This window comes from Calidris pugnax, unplaced genomic scaffold (assembly GCF_001431845.1).
Source record: "Calidris pugnax isolate Ruff unplaced genomic scaffold, ASM143184v1 scaffold151, whole genome shotgun sequence".
Taxonomy (NCBI): domain Eukaryota; kingdom Metazoa; phylum Chordata; class Aves; order Charadriiformes; family Scolopacidae; genus Calidris; species Calidris pugnax.
The window spans coordinates 81,935-106,572 of record NW_015090874.1 but is presented as its reverse complement, the minus strand read 5'-3'; the positions used below and the strand labels follow the sequence as shown (position 1 = coordinate 106,572).

General features: G+C 43.4%; 1 protein-coding gene across 1 annotated transcript in view; it reads left to right on the top strand.

Annotated features, from left to right (window-relative positions):
- AMPH (amphiphysin) overlaps window positions 1-24,638 on the top strand; it is a 152,164-nt gene that overhangs the window by 71,447 nt on the left and 56,079 nt on the right. Inside the window, exons 2-4 of the mRNA XM_014946158.1 lie at window positions 86-166; window positions 12,054-12,108; window positions 23,268-23,362. Coding sequence (XP_014801644.1) covers window positions 86-166; window positions 12,054-12,108; window positions 23,268-23,362 — 231 coding nt within the window. The remainder of the gene's footprint in view (window positions 1-85; window positions 167-12,053; window positions 12,109-23,267; window positions 23,363-24,638) is intronic.

Sequence of the window (24,638 nt, the reverse complement as noted above, 5' to 3'; positions counted from 1 at the left end):
TGTGAGCTACAGACGTGTTGCAAGTAGCAGTGTCTTTGCTTTTGTGGCATAAATATTCAGTTGTTCCTTTTTATTTTCAATACAGGTACTTCAAAAACTAGGAAAAGCGGATGAAACAAAAGATGAACAGTTTGAAGAATACGTTCAGAATTTCAAACGGCAAGAGGTCAGTTGCTTTTTTAAATTTCTTTAATTGTGTCTTAAGAAGAATGCAGTGTGTCTGAACTTGCTGATTTTGAAGAACACCATCGTGCCAGAACCACTTGGGATCAGGGGAGAGACAGCACGCTTTCAACAGCACAATTGAGAACAGAACCCAACCCTGACTAAACACAGTTTTGGTAATTGCCTTCTTGCAAAGATGAGATGTGTTTCCTTGGTTTCATTTTGTGGATTGCTTTCATCAGTGGTATAGAGTAATACTGGTTTGTATAGGAAGTGAATAGATGGGCAGTTCCAGGCTGCTGTGTGTTGTTACACTGCCTGTGGTGGCAGGGCTGATGGAGCAGCTGCCAATTGCTCATAATGTTGTAAACACAACTCATGGAAACAAATGAGGGTGCCTCAAAGAGTTTGTAATCTACTCCAAATCCAATCCTAAATTCTACCCTCAGCTACTCCTTGCTTTGTTGGACTGACTTTTTGGCTCCAAGGTGACTAATGGCAATTAATGATATAGTAGCTTTCTGGTAGAAATTCATGTCTATTATGAGCTGTGTTAACGCCATCAAGAAAATAGTCTTGTTACATAAGTATGAACTGAGGTCTCTCTCCTCTTTGTGAGCTGTCATTTAGAGCTCATACAGAAAGGTACTGGAGGGTGAAAAAACTACTCCTGCACATTTCACAAAATGTAAAAATTGGCTCGTGTCAGTGTTTGCAATTTCTGCCCTGAATCAGTCCTGTCTACCACGTGTACTTCTGTCCTTCCCATGTAAACACAAACCCTGCATCCTCCTGCTGGGATGCTTATTAACGCTTTTGCATTTTATGGTCACTTGGCCTTTATTTTCTTCTCTCAGTGTAGAAGGGAGGGAGGTTTCAGGAGCCACTGGGCTGTGTAGATCTTCGCTCTTCCCTGAAGATGATGATGATGATGACGGGAAGTAAAAGAATCTGTTTCTCTGAGGAGGGGGTTTCTTCCCTCAAATTTATTGAGGTCAGGAAGATGGTGGATTTTAATAGGCCTGAAGAAGCGCTCCCAAACTTTGAAACCCTGCAGAGATGTCATATGTTCCTTTTCCTTCCCCTTTCTCTTTTCCAAGTATGCTGGGATATGAACGGAGCGTTTCTTTCTTCTTGGTTGTCCTTATGTTGCTGCTCATCCTTTCTGTTGATATTCCAGCTGTTTGCACAGCTAGTAGCTGTGTTACTAGAAATAAGGTGCATCTCTAAGGTTCTTACTGGGAGAGCAGCTGGAGCACACCCTTGAGGAAACAGAGTTTTGTGGGATATTTTTTTAGCTAAAAATTTTGAGTGACGTTAAAATATAGAGATGAAAGAGAGAAAAAAAAAGTCTTTTTAAGCAAAATCATGTTTGAAGTGTTTGGTTTTTTTCTGTCCTTTACCAAGAATTTTTTGTAATGGTGATTTTCAGCTGAAAGGGCTAAGGAGGATCTTAGCATTTCTTCCTTTATATTTCCTCCTCCTTTGATGCACAGAGAGGCAGCCACGAGCAGTCAAGGACTCTGCTGGAATTGTGTGGTGCTGAGTCTGGGTGTGAATGTGACTTGGAGCCAGGGGAGGAACTGGGTAGAGAGGAGTGAGTGCTGAGGGAACTACTACAGCTCTCTTGAGTGGCACATACCAATTAGGCTAGGTCCACTGGCACACCAAATGAGAAAGACCATTTGTACATTTAATCAACTCATCACATGTGCATAGTGTGCTCCTGCTGGACGTGCTCTCAGAGAGTTATGTCGTGCTGCAAAGAAATGCTGCAAAAACACTGTTTCCGCCATGTCCACCAATCAGAAGGATATAAATTGCTTTAACTTTATTAGTTTTGTCCGTGCTTTCATCTACGAATTCCTAGCAGTACAAAGATACAAAGGATTACAATGTGCATCTGAATTATGTCTCTTACTAATTAATACGCTGTCTTCTGCAAACTCAGGTGCCCACCTCCTCTAGTTCTACTTTCAGTCCTGCTTTCAAAATTGTCTCTGCAACTCTAGAGCCTTTAGAAAAAGAAGAATTAAATTCTAGGTGTTAAAGACCTTTTAAAAGGCTGTCTGGGTGATTGATCCTTGTGCTGGGGTTTACCAAGCTGTTGGTGCGAGCCGTTCAGGTGGCTTGCAAGCAGAACCACCCCTGTTAGAGGCTGTCCCATCTTTTGCAGGTCCTTCCAGGATTATTTGTCTCTCTGGTGGTTTTTGACCTGGCCAGGCTTTTCTATCCCCTGGCCACCTCACCTACCTACATTTGACTGTCACTTCAGTCCTGTGTCTCTTTGTAAGTTGTTTGTAGCAGCTGGTGCGATGTGGACTCTTGGAATGCCTGTAAGCTGAAAGCTGTGCAAATGGTCTGTTTTTCTTGTTTCTCCACATTATTGAGCCTGCAAGCCTTGGGAGGCCAACTGGTCTTAGTATAGAATGATCTTTTTATTAATACTCTCCAAAGATAATAAATGAGGAGTCCCAGTTCAGCTCAGGGAAAGGATAGTGAAAGCTAAGAGAAAGAGCATAGTGCTTTTTACCCAGCAAACAGGTAACTGAAAACCTGAAACCTTAAAATGCTTTTCCTTTCCTGGATAGCAGATTGGATGATAGGTGTGTACCAAATTCAGCAGAAGGCTATGTGTAAGGACACATCCAGCAGATCTCTCTGTAGGAAAAGCTCATTAAGACTCCCCAGTGATCCGTTCCCATCTCTTTCTTGAATACAGCTGGATAAGACCCCCTTCTAGGCTTGACAGCCCAGAGCTGAATGACCCAGATGAGTCACCATGGAGAAACTGAGTCATTCCATGTCTGGAGAGAACAAAGTGCAGTGGCTTTGCAGAGCCTCAGGACTTTCCCTATCAGAAGCAGTGAGCTACTGCAGCTGAAACGAACAGTAGAAACATTTAGGCTTTTAGCCATGAATGCAACTGTTATTCACCTTCCACTTAAGTCCTAAACTGAAAATTGCCACTCTAAATCAAAAGTTGTGGGACAAACAGACCATACATACACTCATATATGACACACATTTTCAGTGTATTGCAGGAAATTTCTTGAGGCTTAAACACCTCTCTCTGCACAGCTAATTGTGGATGTGCTCAGCCTCTTAATTGACCCTGAAGTTCAGAGAAGGGGGTAAAAAAAAAACCAACACAACAATTCCTGCATATTTCTCTCAACTGTGAAAATACCAAGTCCATCAGGGATTTACCTGAAATTTCATCTCTTTTGCGGTCTTCAAGCAACTGCATCTTACATTTCTTGTTTTGACAGGAAGTAAAGTAGCAATTCCCTTATCCCCAAATATATTCTAATGACTCACAGGGCTTGCTCCGTTTTTTCTAAGAGATGAATATTCTATTTCATGTCTATGCATATTTACTTCTCACTATTTTTCCATATGTAGTTATGAGACTTATTTTACAGGCAAGATATCTTGTTGTTTATTTTACAGGCAATATATCTTGTTTAAAACCATTAACATTTTGTATTGTATATGTACACACAGATATATAGCAGTTGCTACTACAAATGTGGCTGCCCATGATGTTGTCAGAATAAAGCAAAATGTCAAGTGCTGTTCTTGCTAGTTTATAGAATTAGATGAAAATGAAGAGCCTTTTATTTTTTTTTGCTGCTGTTGAGTGAGCAGAAGCTGCTTCTGTCGACTGCTTTACTTAATGTATGCTTCGCAGTAAGAGCTGCTCTTTGGGTGTAATTGTTAGGGGTCAGGAAAAGATTTATCCTGGCCAGATCTTCATTTCACACAAGCATGCTTAGCTGCCTTACAGCTGGGGCGTGACCTTGTCTTAAAGTTGTTCTGTGAGACAATTAACATTTATTTCAGTCTTCTTTTTGCATCAGATGTGCCACTGGCTTCTTAAAGTTTATTCATGAGTTAAGATACCCAAGATGAGATTCAACAACCTGCACGTAGGCAACAGATGTGCCTCATGGTGTCCCACCTGGTCCTCAGCTGTTGGTCCAGCCAGAAGCCCATGTCTTTGGCCACAGTCCTGTCTCATGCCTGCTGGCTCTGAGGTCCTCTTGAGCACCCTGTGGCACCTCCAGCGGCAACAGATGCATGTATTTTGGCAACTGAACCCTGCCTCTGGAGAGTGATCCAGCTCCAAATCGCAACACCTGAACATGCGTGTCTGTGTTTGAGTTGGGTCTTCCCAGATGCTTGTGGTGAACCAGGTAGTGTGATCTGGAGAGCCAAGATGGAAACCCCTCAGTTCCTTGGAGACATCTCTGGGTCTTAATGGCTCTGTTCAGCCCCGTCTGGCACCCCTAACTCTGCATGTGGGCCTAGGAGTGCCATTTGAGCTCACCCCTGGGCATGCAGTCCCTCCCTAAGCCGTGTCACAGGCTGGTCCCCATGCCTAGGAGACCTGTGCTTCAGCTGCACCTCCTGCTGCTCCCATGTGGATCTCCCAGACAGACCCCAGACCTTGTTCAAACCCTCACTAGGTCAGGAGAATCATAGAATCGTTCAGGTTGGAAGAGACCCTTGGGATCATCGAGTCCAACCATCTACCCTACTCTACAAAGTTCTTCCCTACACCATATCCCCCAACATCACATCTAAATGATTCTTAAGCACATCCAGGGATGGTGACTCAGCCACCTCCCTGGGCAGCCTATTCCAATGCCCGACCACTCTTTCTGTGAAAAATTCTTTCCTGATGTTCAGTCTAAACCTACCCTGTTGGAGCTTGAAGGAGGTGCCAGTGAAGCCTCTTACCAGCCCCTGCCTCTGCTCGCCCGGCCCAGACCCTGCAGGATGGCACCTATCACTGAGGGCATGGCTTGCCCTGGGGTCACTTGTGGCTCCTGGCACAGGCCCACCAGCTCTGGGGCTTGTGAGTCAGTTGTCTAAATGTTGGCCTCTGTTGCCACTTGCGAGGCCCTAGTGTGTCCTCCCTGGCTTCCAAATGAGGTTCAACAAAGCTGGTAGGTCCCTCAGGACCGGTTGTGTGTGCCGTTTGTGGATGTATCACGAAGGGCACTGCCCAGCCATGCTGAGCAAATGGGTTTGACTATAGGATTTTCTTAATTGCCCTCCTGACCCCACAGGCTGCACTGAAGAGATCTCCATTGGCTCTAAGACAAGGAGAGGCACCCAACTCACGTGGATGTTGCTAGGTGTCTTAATCTGCAGTTTAACGAAGGACACGATGGGTGAAGGGGAGCTTCAATATGTATTATAATCACGTGAAATTCAATCTCTGTTCTCCAACGCCTTATTTTCTCTGGGAATGATTGGGAATCACATATATCTATTTGACCATCTTTAAACCTACCTTATGTCCTCCCCTCAGACCTCCTCATTTTACTGGTCTTGAGATGGAGAAAAGAATCTAGGCAATGAACAAAAAGTGCAAGCTTTAAAATTACTCTGAATATGAAGCACTGTTTCTCCGTAGCTGATACTCAGGTTTCCTTGATTGTCTGTGGAATCTCATACTAAACTGTGGGGGATTCTTGGTGCTTGTTAAAGCTGCAACATATTGTTGGTTTGATAGTGTTCTGTCCATAGGAGACCCCTTTGCTAAACAAAGGCGATGCCAAGTGCTGTCCAGGATAGGTGTCTGTGATACTCTGAAGTAAACTGGACAGAGAAAAGCACCTTCTAGACTAGTGTGAGGGAGCTTTTTTACTTGCCAGCCAAGAAGTGTTTGCATTCAGGGGCACTGCATCCCACAGGCATCTTCTCAGGGGCAGCCCCAGAACATACTTCAGATATTGGATGACCACTGCATCCCACAGGCATCTTCTCAGGGGCAGAACATATTTCAGATACTGGATGACTGCTAAGCCAAAGACAATACAGCATGCAAAGTATTTGGGGGGCTATGGGAGGGTTTTTCTCCGCTGATTGCCATTTCATCCTGAAATGTCTGTTTAATAGTTATCTTATGTCTGAGGGGCCATTTTGTATTTGGGGGGCTATGGGAGGGTTTTTCTCTGCTGATTACCATTTCATCCTGAAATGTCTGTTTAATAATTATCTTACGTCTGAGGTCCCAAGACAAGAAGAAACATAGTGTACCATGAAATCTCAATCTCATTAAATTCCAGTCAGGCAGGATACGCAGGAAGGTGAGACCCTCTTTTTTTATGCTACAAAACTATCTGGGCAGGAACAGCCCAGATCCGGCTAATTCCTAACTTCAAAGGAGAGAGTGGTTGATCCAATGTTCTGCTTTTTTGATTCTGCCTATTGATTGCTCCAAATCTAAAGTCTAAACCTTTGTCACACTGGGCTGGTTTTGATTGCCCCTCGGATATAAACTGTGTAACTGTGCTAATTACTGTGCTAATTGTTTTCTCCCAAACAGTGTCGTTGAATGATCAAGATATTTCTGACTGTTTTTCAGGCAGACTAGTATATGTTTCTTCAGGAACCCTTTGGGATAACTGACCCTGGGGACAGTTGACATAGCCCAGCTCTGGGATTTAACACAGGGATCCAATGTGATGCAGCTCACAACAAACAGTCCTAAACAATTTTCCACCAGAGCTGTTAATACATGGCTTATATATGTTATTTAAGAATATAGTTGTGCTTATGCAGCTATAGGCATAAACAGAGGCCAAGTACACTTTCAGAAGGTCTAGCTCGGCATTTACTTTTAGCCATAGACTTGTAGACTCTGCACTTGCTCTTCTTTGCACACCCCAAATTTTCATCAAAACCACTAGTCTGGGCCCTGCTTTGCGGACATGACTGTGAATTGTAGGAAGATGTAATAGGTATGTATGTAGGATCCTAGCTTCAGCTATGAGGCAAGAAGGCTGGAATTTCATTTAAAGAGGGTGCCAAGTATTTTCTGATCAGTCCTCACCAGAAACAGAGACTGTTGGTCCCGTAAGAGGGAGTTGGTTACTTAAGCATCACTGCAGGCACAGAGCTTTCTGCTCTGGCTACTGGGAGTCATTACTAACACGGGGCAGAGCTCACTGATTTTTACCATTAGAGTTCATACTTTTTGGATTAGTCTGAATTGTCTGAGGAGCCTGTTTGATTTGATGCAGTTTGCTTCAATCCATCATGTTACTTAATAACTAGAAGAATGAAATTCTTACTCTAGAGCCTTTTTAGTAGTTGGACCGCAAGTTTGGCGCTGTCCTGGTAGGTACCGGGATGTCAAAAACCTCTGTTTTTCCAGAGAAGGTGGCAAACCCAACTTTTTTTTCAAGTGGTGCATTAGACAAATAATTCAAAACCCAAATCTCTTACAGCTTGTAGAAAGAGAAAAGGAGAAATGTGTTTCTTTAAGAAAAAGATTCCAAAATTTGGGAGACGGTTCTAGGAACTGTAAGGAGACTGAGAAACAGTGAAATAAGATACTCTGGTATACACAAATCTATTTCATACTGAATTACGAATTTGTCCCAATAGCCTCTTATTTTGTTAAGCTTCACTTAATGCAATGGTCCTTTGAATTCATACTTCTGAGTTCCCTAAAAGACCTACCAGTAAATACTACCTAAAGTGTTTGTGAACAGAGAGACAGTGCTGCTTTATGTGCCAGCTAATAATTGCACGTTACAATAAAGGGTATCTTCCAGGTGGTACAGGAAATGCTTTCTTTTGAGCTATTTCCTTGATACCTTAGCAACAGAATGACAAAATTCCAGTATTAGACTTAGAGCTGCATTCATAATTATCTGGTTTACATTTCCATGGGGCAGGTTATTAATTAACCTGCGCTCCGGGCTCAGCATTGACAATGCTCTTGACTTTCGCTGGAGTGGAGTGATTTATTTGTTTTTGGTTATCAAGCCCATGCTGTGCTGACCTTTCCTGTAAAGATGTATTGTGTTTACATCCTGTATGTGACACGATAGAAAAATCAAACTCTTCTCTTCTGCCTGGAAAGCTGTGAATAAATGATGCCCAGCAAATAGGTCATCCAATTCCAGCTTCCGTGGAGGCAAGGTGGCCTTTAATTTCGGAGTGGAAGGAATGGTATTTCTAATGCATCAGGAAGCAAAAGCTGGTAAGGCATAAGCTATGTTTTTTTATGGTTTTAGTCATTAAGTTTTTGTAGGTCTCATCAGTCTTACAGCCAATGGTGCTGTGGCTCTCTTTGTCTCAGTTCCAGTGCTGAGATATTACAGAATCATGGAATTGTCAGAGTTGGAAGGGACCTTCTAGAGATCATCCAGTCCAACTCCCCTGCCAAAGCAGGGTTGCCCAGAGCACATCACTCAGGAGCATCCAGGTGGGGCTTGAAGATCTCCAGAGAAGATCTTCACTCACTCCAGAGAAGATCTCCACACGCTCCCTGGGCTGTAGATGACAAGATCCTGAAACACTGAGCCTCTTCATCTCACTGGGTGCACCTCTATTTGCTGCCTCCACAATACCGACCATGTAATGAGGCCAGAGAGTAGAAAAGGAGACCTGACAGCAACACCGACTGTGCTCAGAGTAATAAGTTGTTGTCTGGGGCACCACTGTGGAGAGCTTTGTCTGTTTTCCTAATGGGGGCTGTTGTTTTGGGTTGCAAGCATGCGTCTCTTGCTCTTGGGTGCAGTTGAAGAGGATTGCCTGACAGATTTTGGGTAATTTGTGTCTTGAGTTTGACCAAGTGAGCTAAGAGCACTGATTTCTGGGGCTGGAGTCTGGTGAGAACATGCCTGCTGTTTGGTACAAAACAACCCGATTGTGAGAAGTTTGCTACTAAGTATGCTGTTGAGATTTCTCTCGGCATTTTTATTGCATATTTTGAAACTCTGACTCATTTTTGCTGCCTCGTGTAGAACAAATAAAAGAAATTATGAAACGAGAAAGGAAGCATCAGTGCTCTCTTAGGAGATCTCATTTCAGAGGAGCACAGCGTCTGCAAAATGACACCTACTTTTCATTTTCCTTCAAGAAGCTGCATCTCAATTAACAAAATTGATGGCCTTAATGAAGATATTTGGAGCAGTGGTTTCAGAGTTACCAGATGCTTTCATCTGATAGACCAAAAAGGAGAAAGAGTGTATCAGTAAACATCGAGTAAGGTGCAGTGTTAAATACGTGACAATCTTTAAAACAGGGCTGTTTCAAACCTGTATGTCACAGTTTACAAGGTGTGCGGAGTCAGCAATGCAGTATTTTCATCCTGTGAATATTAATTAGTCTGCTAGGCAGTAAAAGTACATCTGTCCTCACTAATAGTGAGTTTACTAAAGCAAAATGTATAGACAACAGGCACGTTTTGCAGAATTCACAGGGCTGAGGACTTTTGATGCAAATTTTTATTTCTGGTATTTTATAGAAAGGTCTCATTGTGTTGCCATTGAAACTGAGAGATGATTTCTCAAATTCAGTGGGAGCTGGACCTTGCCCATCGATGCTTTAATGTCACGTGTCACACAACGTTTGCTAATGAAGGAAAATCTGTATGGCTCCGTGCTGCTTTCATGTTTTTGTGGTTTGTGACCTGTTAATAACCTAGACTGAGGGTGATGGGCGTTAAAATTATTCTTTTGAATGAGTTGTCAGAGTTCATAACAGCACATATGGCAAAATATCTGCATCATCTTCTACTGCTTCAACTTTCTCTTACGGGCACCTGTTCAGCTGGACCACGATGAAGAATCAAGTGGCTGTATCTACTTTCTGCTTTCACCATCAGCACTCAGGTGAAAGAAGATACTGAATAGGAAAGAGAATTTCTAGCCCTTCATGTGGCTTCTCAAGAGTACCAGGATTCCTCTTGGGGAGGAGACCTCCATCCTCTTTCTGCCACGTGTTTACGGATCCGAGATCTCTTCAGACCCAAGAGCGAGAAGTTCTGGCCCTGGGTTGGATCCCCTTTCCTCTGTGGTAGGACCCCTTTTGCTCTGTGTTGTTCACTTGAAGCCTTGCTCTGCAGAAAGCAGACAGCTTCCCTCAGCTCTCTGCCTCCCATTCCAGCATGGAAAGAAATAGAAAAAAGGCAGCTTCTGAAGCATTTTAGGATGCTATCGTGTCATGTAGGACAATAAAACATGTCGTTATGGTGTGTTAAGGTAGAACTTTTTACTAAACGGTGTTAAGATGCACACGTATATATTTTCTTAAGGGACACAACATCAAGCTACCACTACTTTCAGAACTTTCTATTGCACTGTAAGTAATTAAGCCCGAGGTGTAATCCACTGATCACTCAACCTGTGCCAGTCTGGCCCCTGCTTTGATAAGCAGCTTTGATCCCAAGGCAAGGGGAGGGTTTGCCTTTCCTTGGAGCATCAAATATGGTCCCAAACCAGAGGCAGACTGGTGCGCTGGGTGCTTCTGTGCCCTCGGTGTCACTCAGCACCTTCTCAGGTATCACCCTGGTCAGTCTATTCCAGCGCTCAGAATTTAGATGATTAACAGATTTAGGTTCAAAAAGGAGTTTCGCTTCAGATCAAATTAGTGTAAAAGCAACCTTCTGTTTATTGAATCTGTAAAGTGAATTCAGGCTGCTTTCTGAGCCCACTCAGGTATTTTTATCTTCTAAATTCTTTAATATTTCCAGGACCTAAACCCAGTTGCTCTCTTCTTGCAGCACATTGCAATTTGGGGGTTTTGGATCCAGTTCTAAAAGCCTTCAGTTCCCTGCAGGGAGCTGGGGCAGGCAAGTGAGTTAGGTGGATGTAATCTGCTTTGCAATGTGTGTATCGGTGAAGCAGGTGAGTATTTTTTGAGAACCACCATTTGGATTTAACGTGGCTGCAGGTAGATGGATTCTCAGCCCCAGATGGTCCCTTTCAACCTGAATTTCTTACAATCCTCTGGGTCTGAATGCTCTGAGCATCGCTGTCGCTGATGGCAAATCCTTTCCTGACGACAGAAGTCCTTTGACTTAAGTGGAGTTATAACAGCTTATACCAGTTGAGACTCTGCCTTCTAAAGTATTCACACATCCAATCTTTTGGATTCTGACATTCACAGGAAAAATACGAAAGAAACTCCAAAGCAGTCAGTCATGTTTTGCAGCTGATATTTCCATATGGTGTAGCTGTATGTGAGAAAATGTGACTGCAAGCTGATATCCCTATAGTTTGCAACTGCTTAAATAAATAATTTGAAGGATATTGGGAACTGATAAATGTGGAGCATTTCCAAAATCTTCAGGCTATTGAAGGTGTCCTCCACGTTTTAGCAATGAAGTATGTGCTGTAGTGTAGCACAGGTTTTATTGCAAATCCTGGGAGCTCTGAAGTCCAGCTTGTGATAGTCAGAAATAAAGCAACCCATTTTGTTTTGTCTGTTCTGAGTTTTTCAAAGGCTGTTGATACAAGATAAAGAAAGATCATTTTGATGTATTTGCCAAAGAAGCAGTTGAGATTTCACAGCAGACTGCGAGATGCACTAGCCAAGCCAAACAAGATAGCTAGTGCTATTGTTTTTTTAGTAGCTATTTCCTTGCAAAGTATGAAAATGTTAAAATAGTTGGAAAACTGTTTGCAAAAGTTGTAAGCCTTCTATGCAAGGCCGTGGATTTTCTGGAAGTCTAGACTGCCCTCATTTGCGTGGTTTCTATTGGAGGTGCACCGTTCTTGATCACACTTCTTTGTGTTTCAGGTTAGGACGTTGGCCAGGCTGACCTGAACTGGACCTTGGCCTTAAAATATACCTGTCTTGCTTTGGCTGGAATATGCAGATGACTGATAAAATACACTCTGAAAGCTTAGCCTAGAGAATACATCTTGGCCAGGCCACCTTTTCAGTATGAACCTGTGCGTGCTCGCAACATGTGACACTATTCTTCAGATAGCTCCTGAAATTGCTTCTTATTTTGAAGTTTGACATACCGTATGCATGTTTTAAGGCGTAAAATGTAAGTGAAAAGTGTTTTCAATAACATAACTGAAATGTGTTTTCACTTCCTTGCTTTTTTTCGTTTTTTTCTTTTCCAGGCAGAGGGTTCCAGGCTCCAGAGAGAACTGAGAGCATATTTAGCAGCCATCAAAGGTGATTTTTAACTTTCATATCGTGTTTTCATAATGCAAACTTTTTTAAAAAATTGAGACAAGTAGGCTTGTTTATACAAAGACAGGTACAAGTAATCTTTTGTCATGAGCAGTCCACATTTCTGTTTTGGGTTCGGCACAGGCTCTTTAGCCTGTTGCCAAGGATTCTGCACCTGGGATATCAACTGTTGTGTGTACAGTTGTGCATGCACTGCTCATGCTCAGCCTTGGTGGTCCTTTGTGTGCAGGACTGCTGCCCAGACTCACATGTTGCATGTGTTTGAGCACCCACAGCATCTACACATCTCGTTACTCATCTTTGCAAATGCTGGCAGATGAAATACCCCATGCAAGGCAAGGGATTGCTTGGTCTCCTCACTGTAACGTTGCCAAGTATTACTAGTTGGATGCTGTCTGCCCTCCAAAACTATGCTCCCTGCCATGGTGTGGTTTCTCATGTATTTCTGACTGCTTAATCCATTCAGTTTAAAAATCAAATGTGATCTCCTTTGATGCTACGTTGAAAATCCAAGTAGCAGAAGCTCTCTGGTCAGTGCTTAGTATCAGAGGTTAAGTAAACAGCTGTTTAAATCCTACTGAACATTTGTAAGTCCAGCACACTCAGCATCATAAGAAGGACATGGACCTGATGGAGAGGGTCCAGAGGAGGGCCACAAGGATGATCAGGGGGATGGAGCACCTCTGCTACGAGGACAGGCTGAGGGAGCTGGGGTTGTTCAGCCTGGAGAAGAGGAGGCTCCGGGGAGACCTAATAGCAGCCTTCCAGTACCTGAAGGGGGCCTACAGGAAGGCTGGGGAGAACCTGTTTAGAAAGGCCTGCAGTGACAGGACGAGGGGCAATGGCTTCAAGCTGGAGGGGAACAGATTTAGACTGGAGATTAGAAGGGGGTTCTTTACTGTGAGGGTGGTGGAGCACTGGAACAGGTTGCCCAGGGAGGTGGTTGAGGCCCCATCCCTGGAGATATTCAAGGTGAGGCTCGATGAGGCCCTGGGCAACCTGGTCTAGTTGGGGGTGTCCCTGCTGACTGCAGGGGGTCGGACTAGATGGCCTTTGGAGGTCCCTTCCGGCCTGGGCAATTCTATGATCATATGCAGAGTGTTCTCTTTCATGTGCCACCTCTCTTTGGAGGAGTTGGAGGCCTGGTGCTAAAGAAAAAGTGCTAAACAAAAAAGAGTTGGTGACTGAGAGAGACAATAATGGCTTCTTGAGATAAATATGTATATATTTGATATATACATGCTATATATGCGATAAATATATATATGTGTGTGTATATTTTTAATAGATACATATGTATAATATATATATTTTTTGGCTCCAGTCCAGTAGGGAAAACATTACAAATGAGTATTAACATCCTTTGAAATCACTGTGTCGTAATAAAGCTTCAGCAGCTGTTGACAAGCAGGGAAAAAAGCTTGTTTTGTTAGGAATTATAAAAAGGGGAGCAAACCAGTAGCTTAATGACTTTGACTGTCTATTTTTTGCTGTATGGGCTGGGCTGCTCTCAAGCCATTCTCCACCTAGCCTGTATTTGTGTTTGGGGTTGCAGGACCTTGAACTTGGTCTTGTTGAACTTCATGAGACTTGCACAGGCCCACGTCTCCATCCTATCCAGGACCAAGTCCCTCTGGGATTTTGCCTTGTAGGGTTTTGCACAATGTATTTTGTTCTTAGAAGAAATTTCAGCATTAGTCATTTCTGGGGACCCACTGGGTGCTGATTTTACTTTCTTATTTTTCAGTTATCCCTTCCCCACACCCGTTATCAGATGGATATTCAGAAGCAGCGTGATGAGGCTGTTTGTTGGCCAGATGGCTTTTCTGTCACGTAGGCTGACTGTTTACATGCTGCTTTGATTTCCGTGTTGGTGACAACAATCCTCCTCTCCATGTTTCATTTTCTCTCTTTCTCTTCTTTCCCTAATACTCTATGCACTTGTGGTCCTTTTGCTGGTTTACTATCCAGTGGGCTTACTCTTTGCACCACCTTTTGTTTTTAACTTGGTGCAAAATTTTTTAGTATTATTTAGTTTTGCTTCTTGAGCCATCCTTTTTTGTTCAGTGTCTTTCTCTTGTTGCAGCCTGTAAGTCCATATTTGAAAATAACTTGGACTGACTTTCTTACTGAGAATGAAAAGTGTTTGCTAACACCTCAGTGTCTTCGTGTCTTAAAAAAGACCCAGTCAAAAGCAACTTGCTAAAGCCTTAGGAATGTTATTCCCCAAAGGAAACAAGCGACCAGTGGGTATCCTTGGCACACGTGTTGTTGGCACACCTTCACGCTGTGGAGTGGGACAACAGCCCAACACAACCCAGTCCACAAACACAGCTCTGGCTGGGGCTTCTGGGAGTTGGTCTCTTCTCCCAAGTCACGGGCGATAGGACAAGAGGAAATGGCCTTAAGTTGCACATAGGGAGGTTCAGATTGGAAATTGGGACAAATGTTTCCAGGGAAAGGGTTCTTAAGCCTTGGGATGGGCTGCCCAGGGAAGGGGTTGAGGCCCCATCCCTGGAGGGATTTAAAAGCCGGGTTGCCATAGTGCTTAGAGACATGGGTTAGTGATGGGTTTTATCAGAGTGAGGTTGATGGTTGGACTGGATGGTCTTAAAGGTCCCTTCCAACCTGGACAATTCTGTGATTCCCCAAAGCTGACTAGCTCAGCAGTGGCAAAGACCTTTCCAGATTTGGGATTGCAGAAGCAGATCCGGCAACTGCTACAGTCTCGTTGTTGCTATTCTTTGAGGGACTACCATCGTTAAGAGATTTTGGGGTGGCTATTCACAAAAGCATGGCAACCCCCATATTTGGGTACTGGAGTGGGATTTCTGCACCTAGGATATCTGAGCCTTGGAGGCATGCTGTCATCAGAGCCTCATTTTGCAGGGGAAAAGCTCAATCATATCGTTGGAAAATAATGCACTTGATGTCCTTGTACTCTTAGAGGTGCGAGAAGAGCTGTTCATTTTAAAGGTTTCCAGGAATAGGCAAGACAGCTAACTTTATTAAAAGCATTTTATAAAGCTGATATGTTGTGAACTCTAGTAGCAGGTTTCATTTTGCTGCATGACTTTTGAGTGACTGGATATTAGAAATGCAAGATCTGGGAAAATTTAAGCAAGGAGGAATGATCAATTGAACCTTCTTATGACTCTCTGTCCCTTCATTTTAATGTACTTGGCAGTTTGAGGTTTAATATCACACATTCTTAAAAGAATTTTTGCTGTATGCAGACTCGTCCTCTTGCTCAGAGGTGCTTCTTTAGTCTTAGCTGGATCTTGATTTTCACAGCTGGTGACTTAAGGACTTGAAGGAACCACGTCATAAAGCTGTTGAACTTGTGAATGCCTTTTAAGTGCTGTTTTATTTTACCTGTGTGTAGTTTAACATCTGCTGTGTGTCAGTGGTATTCGTACTGACGAGCTGTGTACTATCCCCCACAGCTATACTCATGCCTCAGTCTTCTGTGTCTTCCAGTCTCCTTGGCAACGTATATCTGGGTTCTTTACTTCATGGTTTATTTTTTAAAAAAAGCTGTCGGTGGCTTGAACGGTTTTATGGGCCAATTTTAAAAGAAACCCTAAATCGACCTCCCATTCTCTACCCTGAGCGCAAGGGCCAGTGCAGATGGGGAGATACAAACCTGGATAATCCATGGAGGTGGCAGAGATAAAAAGGAGCCCTGCAGCATGAAAAACAAGCACCACACTTTTCACGTGGCTTAATGTAGTGAGAAATAACAACTGGGTCTACAGGAAGGCAAGGGGAGATTTTTGGAGGTCTGTAAGCTGCCTAGTTGCCAGTCGGTGGCTGATGGAACTGCACGATATCCTCCAGACACACAAATCTTAAAATCAATCATGTCATTTCTTAGAAGCAGTGAAACTATTCATCGTCTTTCTGTAAAATTTAGTAATGAATTATGAAATGACTGAATTGTTCCAGTGGAAACTCTAAAGGCTAACTAGCAATAACAGACACAACCCTTATGGCAGGATAGGTCATTTCCCTGGAGAGCTGCACATGAAGCTCTCTTCCCCACTCAAATAATTAAATATTAAGAGCCAGGCCAACCTGCCTCACTCCATCAGAAAAATGGAATTTTCTCCATGATTCAGTTGAGATTCCCTTGATGGAGAGGGAGGAAACCCCACAGTGGATGGGTCCTACGGCCAACACGGAGTCCCAGGTTGGTCTCGGTCTCCTTGGGAGCTTGAGTACATTGGAATTGTGATGACAAAGAGTCACCTGCCCTCTGCCATCTCTAGGGTGAATGTCTCTGCACCACCACCCCCAGGATCCCTACCACATGGGGGTCTCGAGGAGTCCTTTGGGACTCCAGGGGCAGGGGGTCTTTCCCATAGAAAGAAGGATGATTTCATCCAAGAGCTTCAGACTTCAGTAACTGGATTATTTAGTATCATTTTTATCTAAGCGATTCAATTATTTTGGCATTTGTAGTTATTAAATAAGTGACCCAATTACCAAGTGTGGAGTGGGACAACAGCCCAACACAACCCAGTCCACAAACACAGCTCTGGCTGGGGCTTCTGGGAGTTGGTCTCTTCTCCCAAGTCACGGGCGATAGGACAAGAGGAAATGGCCTTAAGTTGCACATAGGGAGGTTCAGATTGGAAATTGGGACAAATGTTTCCAGGGAAAGGGTTCTTAAGCCTTGGGATGGGCTGCCCAGGGAAGGGGTTGAGGCCCCATCCCTGGAGGGATTTAAAAGCCGGGTTGCCATAGTGCTTAGAGACATGGGTTAGTGATGGGTTTTATCAGAGTGAGGTTGATGGTTGGACTGGATGGTCTTAAAGGTCCCTTCCAACCTGGACAATTCTGTGATTCCCCAAAGCTGACTAGCTCAGCAGTGGCAAAGACCTTTCCAGATTTGGGATTGCAGAAGCAGATCCGGCAACTGCTACAGTCTCGTTGTTGCTATTCTTTGAGGGACTACCATCGTTAAGAGATTTTGGGGTGGCTATTCACAAAAGCATGGCAACCCCCATATTTGGGTACTGGAGTGGGATTTCTGCACCTAGGATATCTGAGCCTTGGAGGCATGCTGTCATCAGAGCCTCATTTTGCAGGGGAAAAGCTCAATCATATCGTTGGAAAATAATGCACTTGATGTCCTTGTACTCTTAGAGGTGCGAGAAGAGCTGTTCATTTTAAAGGTTTCCAGGAATAGGCAAGACAGCTAACTTTATTAAAAGCATTTTATAAAGCTGATATGTTGTGAACTCTAGTAGCAGGTTTCATTTTGCTGCATGACTTTTGAGTGACTGGATATTAGAAATGCAAGATCTGGGAAAATTTAAGCAAGGAGGAATGATCAATTGAACCTTCTTATGACTCTCTGTCCCTTCATTTTAATGTACTTGGCAGTTTGAGGTTTAATTGCTGCATGACTTTTGAGTGACTGGATATTGGAAATACAAGATCTGGGAAAATTTAAGCAAGGAATGATCAATTGAACCTTCTTATGACCCTCTGTCCCTTCATTTTAATGTACTTGACAGCTTGAGGTTTAGTATCACACATTCTTAAAAGAATTTTTGCTGTATGCAGACTGGTCCTCTCGCTCAGAGGTGCTTCTTAGTCTTAGCTGGATCTTGATTTTCACAGCTGGTGACTTAAGGACTTGAAGGAACCACGTCATAAAGCTGTTGAACTTGTGAATGGCTTTTAAGTGCTGTTTTATTTCACCTGTGTGTAGTTTAACATCTGCTGTGTGTCAGTGGTATTCGTACTGACGAGCTGTGTACTATCCCCCACAGCTATACTCATGCCTCAGTCTTCTGTGTCTTCCAGTCTCCTTGGCAACGTATATCTGGGTTCTTTACTTCATGGTTTATTTTTTAAAAAAAGCTGTCGGTGGCTTGAACGGTTTTATGGGCCAATTATCTGCTGTGTGTCAGTGGTATTCGTACTGACGAGCTGTGTACTATCCCCCACAGCTATACTCATGCCTCAGTCTTCTGTGTCTTCCAGTCTCCTTGGCAACGTATATCTGGGTTCTTTACTTCATGGTTTATTTTTTTTAAGCTTTTGAGAGCTGTCCGTGGCTTGAATGGTTTTATGGGCCAATATTAAAAGAAACCCTAAATCGACCTCCCATTCTCTACCCTGAGCGCAAGGGCCAGTGCAGATGGGGAGATACAAACCTGGATAATCCATGGAGGTGGCAGAGATAAAAAGGAGCCCTGCAGCATGAAAAACAAGCACCACACTTTTCACGTGGCTTAATGTAGTGAGAAATAACAACTGGGTCTACAGGAAGGCAAGGGGAGATTTTTGGAGGTCTGTAAGCTGCCTAGTTGCCAGTCGGTGGCTGATGGAACTGCACGATATCCTCCAGACACACAAATCTTAAAATCAATCATGTCATTTCTTAGAAGCAGTGAAACTATTCATCGTCTTTCCGTAAAATTTATTAATGAATTATGAAATGACTGAATTGTTCCAGTGGAAACTCTAAAGGCTAACTAGCAATAACAGACACAACCCTTATGGCAGGATAGGTCATTTCCCTGGAGAGCTGCACATGAAGCTCTCTTCCCCACTCAAATAATTAAATATTAAGAGCCAGGCCAACCTGCCTCACTCCATCAGAAAAATGGAATTTTCTCCATGATTCAGTTGAGATTCCCTTGATGGAGAGGGAGGAAACCCCACAGTGGATGGGTCCTACGGCCAACACGGAGTCCCAGGTTGGTCTCGGTCTCCTTGGGAGCTTGAGTACATTGGAATTGTGATGACAAAGAGTCACCTGCCCTCTGCCATCTCTAGGGTGAATGTCTCTGCACCACCACCCCCAGGATCCCTACCACATGGGGGTCTCGAGGAGTCCTTTGGGGCTCCAGGGGCAAGGGGTCTTTCCCATAGAAAGAGGGATGATTTCATCCAAGAGCCTCAGACTTCAGTAAATGGATTATTTAGTATCATTTTTATCTAAGCAATTCAATTATTTTGGCATTTGTAGTTATTAAATAAGTGACCCAATTACCAAGAAGAAGCGGTACTAAATTAAACAATTGGTATTAAATATAAATTTCTAACTGTGCATCAGCGGTAAAAATTCATTTCGCATTTCTTAGCACTTTAATGACTTGCTTGGAACAATTAATCTTTCTCAGTGATAGCAGTTAAAAACAGCAGAGACAGCCTGCACTCTGAGGCTGAGACACTAATCCTCTTAACTTCAGTGCTGAATAATGCATAAAAGGTATCAGTGAATAAGAAATAATTCCGTGTGAAAACTAGCCAATTAAAATAAATAAATAAATAAATGAAACCCACAACAATAAAAACGTTGGACAATGTAAATTTGTGACCACAGGCATGAAAAAGAATGGGAAGCCACTGGATTGATGTTTCCCTATGGACTCATTTGGAGTATTGCAGTAAATCTAGAATAGGGGCAGTAGGAGGGGAGCGGGATGGATGATCTCAACTGGTGGAAATTTCAGACTGAAGAAGCTGAGTCCTGTGATTCCCACTTGCCTCACGCTGCAGCTGGATTTGATTGATTAATTTTTTACAGGAATGTGGTAGAATGGAGGATTACCAGATTCTCAGAAGTGAAAAAAAAAAAAAAAGTGTGAAAGTTGGTGCAACTTTGATGTGACTCGAGCATGGGATATTTAGTGCCTGTTCCTTACTCTCTTCAGCAGATACGTGCCCGAGCCCTCTAGTACTTACAAAAGAAGGTCTGTGTGTAGGAAAATGTGCTCTTTCTGAGGCTGGTCTGTGACCCAGCTGAGTGCAAGCCACAGGAGGGATTAACCAGCAGCTGTGCCTGCGTGGCAGGTTCAGCACACAGTGTGCTTAAGGGCAGAAGTTCAGGTATCAGAAAGGATCAAGTGTGAGCCAGGATGTCCAAAACCTTCCCTGGTCTTGTGTGTTTGCCCTGAGTGGAGAGAATCATTCATCTTAAACACAGCGATAACCTGCTGGTTTTGCTTTATCTCCTCATCTGATTAATTTGCAGTGGCATTGAAGATTTTTAAATGAGTCCTGCCTGGAAAAATATCACAGAATCGCAGAATCTTCATGCTTGGAAGGGACCTCTGAGACCATTGAGTCCACACAAAAAAAACCCCAAAAAACCCCCAAACCACTCAACACCTAAACAAAAAAAACAACACCCCATCACCGCAACACTCACCATACCCAACAATCTCAGGCACTAGAGCATGCCCTGAAGTGCCACGTCTACACGTTTCTGAAATCCCTCCAGGGATGGTGACTCCACCACCTCCCTGGGCAGGCTGTTCCAGGGCCTGACCACCCTCTCAGCAAAGTCATTCTTCCTCAGATCTCATCTAAACCTCCCCTGCCCCAACTTCAGACCATTTCCCCTGCTCCTGTCATTATTCCCTTGGGGGAAGAGACCGACCCCCACCTCTCTACACCCTCCTTTCAGGGAGTTGCAGAGGGCAATGAGGTCTCCCCTCAGCCTCCTCTTCTCCAGATATGTGAAGATCATCTTATTTTGCTGTAACTGGCATATTCTAGTTTAAAAAAAAAAAAAAGCCCCTTGGTTCAGGAACCCTTATTTAGCTGGTGGCACATCATCCTAAGCATTAACTGCAAAGGGGAAAAGGAGTAAATGCATCTTAAGTCTATGAAATGTGTCTTAAGTTCTTGTGCTATACCAATTCCCTGAGCTGACCTCTGTCATTACAAAGCAGCCCCAAGACAATTCCTGAAGAGATCAAGTATTCTGTTTTGGCCCAGCACCTTTTGATTTAAGGGTGAAAGTTTGTACCCTCTTAACACCAGGATTTCCTTTGTACTTGTTCTCCCTCTTTCCTACACCATTCCCCCCCAAAACCCAAAGTCTGAGGAACAGCTATCTACTATCAGCTTTTTCAGCATCTTTTTTCCTATCCTACCCACCATTTTTATATTAAGAAGTGTGTATCACTTCATTTATTTCCCTGTTGTACCTGGACTGTGTGTTTTGGGGTTGCATGGTGGAATAGCTACTGAGTAGGTCAGGCCTGCTCTTCTAGACATTCAGGTTTCAAATGAATTCTCTTCTTCCACTCCTGAACATCTTTTCGTGCAGAAAATAGAAATAACCGATGCTATTCCTAAATTCAGCCACTGAACAGTTAAATCTGAAGATCACAGTAGAGATACTTTCAAGACAGCACAGATGTGCTTCAGCAAACAGACTTTGGCTGGGGAAAAATGTGTTGGTTTTTTTAAAAAAAGAAGTTAATGATAGGTAACAAAATTAGCAGTGTTGTTCAGATTTTGCAAAGAAGTTGAAATAAAGTTGTCATTTTAAAAGTACCAATTCTGACCTGACTCTTGGCACGTTAGGCAAGATCAGTTTGGTTTCACTGGATTCAGAACCGTATTCAACATCTAATGTGTTTGTGCTCTATCAAAACGGAAAGGCAAACCACAATGCCTTCACTGAGGGCAGTAATTTATTCACTGGGGTCAAACTGATCTCACTGAAGATAGATTTAGGCTCTTTCTCATAATATTATTGAAGCTACTTTACATTTAAGCCAGCTCATCTGCGTATGACAGAGTGATAACCATCAGTAGTCCCTGCTCTTGTTTCACCTGTGGTGGCAAGAGCTCCAGAGTTGTTTGATGCAGTTTGGCTTAGCCAACTTCTCTGTAGACACCACCCCCTGCAAGCTCCACATACTTCTAAACCTACTGGATGAACATACAAGATAATCATTCTTCATAAACCCAGGTCCCTTATGGCACTCTCCCCAAGCTCAGGCATTTCTTGTCCCTTGACACTGCCTCTGCTCTTGCCAGTCCTTTGCTTCAGGTCATCATCGTTATTGTGGGCACAAGAATAACAAGCTCAACTGTTCTCATTTCACACATGAAAAGCTCTTGTGACTTAAATGTCTTTGCCACAGCTGGAATACTGCATCCAGTTCTGGGCCCCCAGAGGGACAGGGAACTACTGGAGAGAGTCCAACATAGGGCAACAAAGCTGATGGAGGGATTGGAGCATCTCCCTGATGAGGAAAGGCTCAAGGAGCTGGGACTCTTTAGCCTGGACAAGCGAAGACTGAGGGGAGACCTTATTTATGTTTATAAGTATCTAAAGGGTGGGTTGAAGGATGTTGGAGCCGGACTCTTTTCAGTGGTTTCCAGCGATAGGACAAGGGGCAACGGGCTCAAGCTGGAACATGGGAAGTTCCATTCAAATATGAGGAAAAACTTCTTTGGGGTGAGGGTGGCAGAGCCCTGGCAGAGGCTGCCCAGGGAGGGTGTGGAGTCCCCTTCTCTGGAGATCTTCAAGCCCCGCCTGGATGCTCCTGAGTGATGTGCTCTGGGCAGCCCTGCTTTGGCAGGGGAGTTGGACCAGATGATCTCTAGAGGTCCCTTCCAACTCTGACAATTCCGTGATTCCATGAAAACAAGGAAGCGGAGAAATTCTGAGATAAGTGCAGGGGAGTTGGACTGGATGGTCTCTAGAGGTCCCTTCCAACTCTGACAATTCCATGATTCTGTGAAAACAAGGAAGCGGAGAAATCCTGAGATATATTCTACCTGTGTCTGACCTCCCCCATTCTGGGGAGCACTTTTCACGAGTGTAGACCTCTAAATTTTCTCCAGAGTCCATTTTTCTAGCCATCAATTCCATAAATCTCTGCCGTTTTAACCGTGCCACCCTGGAAATGCCTCCTCTTCCCTACAGGTTAGCATAGTACTCGTTACAGATAAGGTAGGAAACTATTCTCTAGGGTGGAAGAGCTTAGAATAACCAAAGGCAGGTTGCTCTTTGGTTCTCTTTCCCATTACAGTCTTTCAGTTGGGTATTACGTGTCTTTAGTGGGCAGGGCTACCCTCTGAGTTGTTATTTGTGCTCAGATATGTTTAGTTCAGAATAGAAAATGGAATCCCTAATCCGATAGAAACTTTTTTTTTCTGCTTATAAATATGGGTTGATACTTCTGTGAGGGACACTTCTCATTAACCTGGGGGAGCTGAGTGAAAAGAAAGGTTTTGTTTCAGCTCTTGAAAACAATATTCTGAACACGCCAGAGGGAATAGACTAGTGGGTACATGTGGGTCCAAATAAAGATATTTAGCAGCTGTTTCTTGTAGTTTGCAATTATATTTCCCTCCTCCTGTCTAATTAACAGGGATGCAAGATGCCTCAAAGAAGCTTACGGAGTCTCTTCACGAAGTCTACGAGCCAGATTGGTACGGGCGAGAAGATGTGAAAATGATTGGAGAGGTAAGATATGTGGAAAGGGGAAACAGTATTTTGGTTGCAAATGGATTCATCTGAGCTGTCGAGGAGAAGTATATATCGAAATGTCCCTTAATTCTTTATTGCATGTTAAATCCTGTTTTCTGGGCATCGTTATTATTGGTCTTGTGAAATGCACCTCCTGCTGAGCAGATGCTGCATTTGAGATGTCTGTTTTACAAACCAGCTGATGTAAGCTCCCCCTGAGATTAGTGTCAGTGTGAGTGGAATCAGGCCTGATAGCAACTGCTTGACAAGTTGGTAGAAGGTATCCTACGTGTGGTTTTTCCAGTCGGGATTCTCAATTCAATCGAGTGTTAAAAATCCTCAAATCTGCTTATCCTTGTGTGCTGTGTAACAACTATTGAGCCAGTGGCACTGAAGAGGGTATCTGATGGGACACTAACCTCTCTCTGACAAGAATCTGGAATTAAAGGGCAAATTAGGCTGCAGGGCAATATTCATTTTAGCATTTTTGGCTTCCTCCAGTGATCAAAGAAGAATAAGTATGTCTAGGGGACACTGCAGGAATTTGACTTGAGGCTGCTCTGAAATGCCTGCTTAAACAGCCTTAATTCTAGGAGAAGTCTGTCAGCAAATGAGCTGGTGGTGTTATCAGTGCAGCTTTTAAGCACCTGACATTCGTTTTCCAAGGCCTCCTGGATAAGATAATTAACAAGGAACTGGCAGGCAGAGCAGTCTTCCCAAATCTGTGTCATGATTGCTTTTCTTCTCTATGGCTGCCGCCTTCTGCCCTTCCCTGCTGCTGAAGCCATGACGTGGTTTTGATTTTTAAAAGCACCCAGTTTCCAAAGTGTAGAAGTTAAGATGCCATACTGTTTATATTGTTTATATTTGTTAAACAGCTGGAAGATCTCCTGCTGCATCTTGCTGTAGCACCTCATCTTGTATCTGTATTCTATTGGATTTTACACTCGGAAATTTGTAATTGTGTGTGGAAGGACCAAAATTTGGCGTTATTTGATATAGGGATAAATGTTAGATGTGTCTTCTTAATAAGAGACTCATGGGCAATATTACAAAATCTCTGCTCCTGACTTTTTTCTCTATATAATCACAAATGTACATTTATGCATCCCTCAACCTGCCCTAAAAAGGAATTATCTATTTGTTCAGTCCAGGGTATAAATGATCATTCCAAACCGGATCCACCTAAATTACCTTATTCTTTATAGCAGGAAAGATGATGGTTTAAAGGGCTCTTCTGTAATGTTTTTTGAGCCCGTGGGCTTTCAGAGAA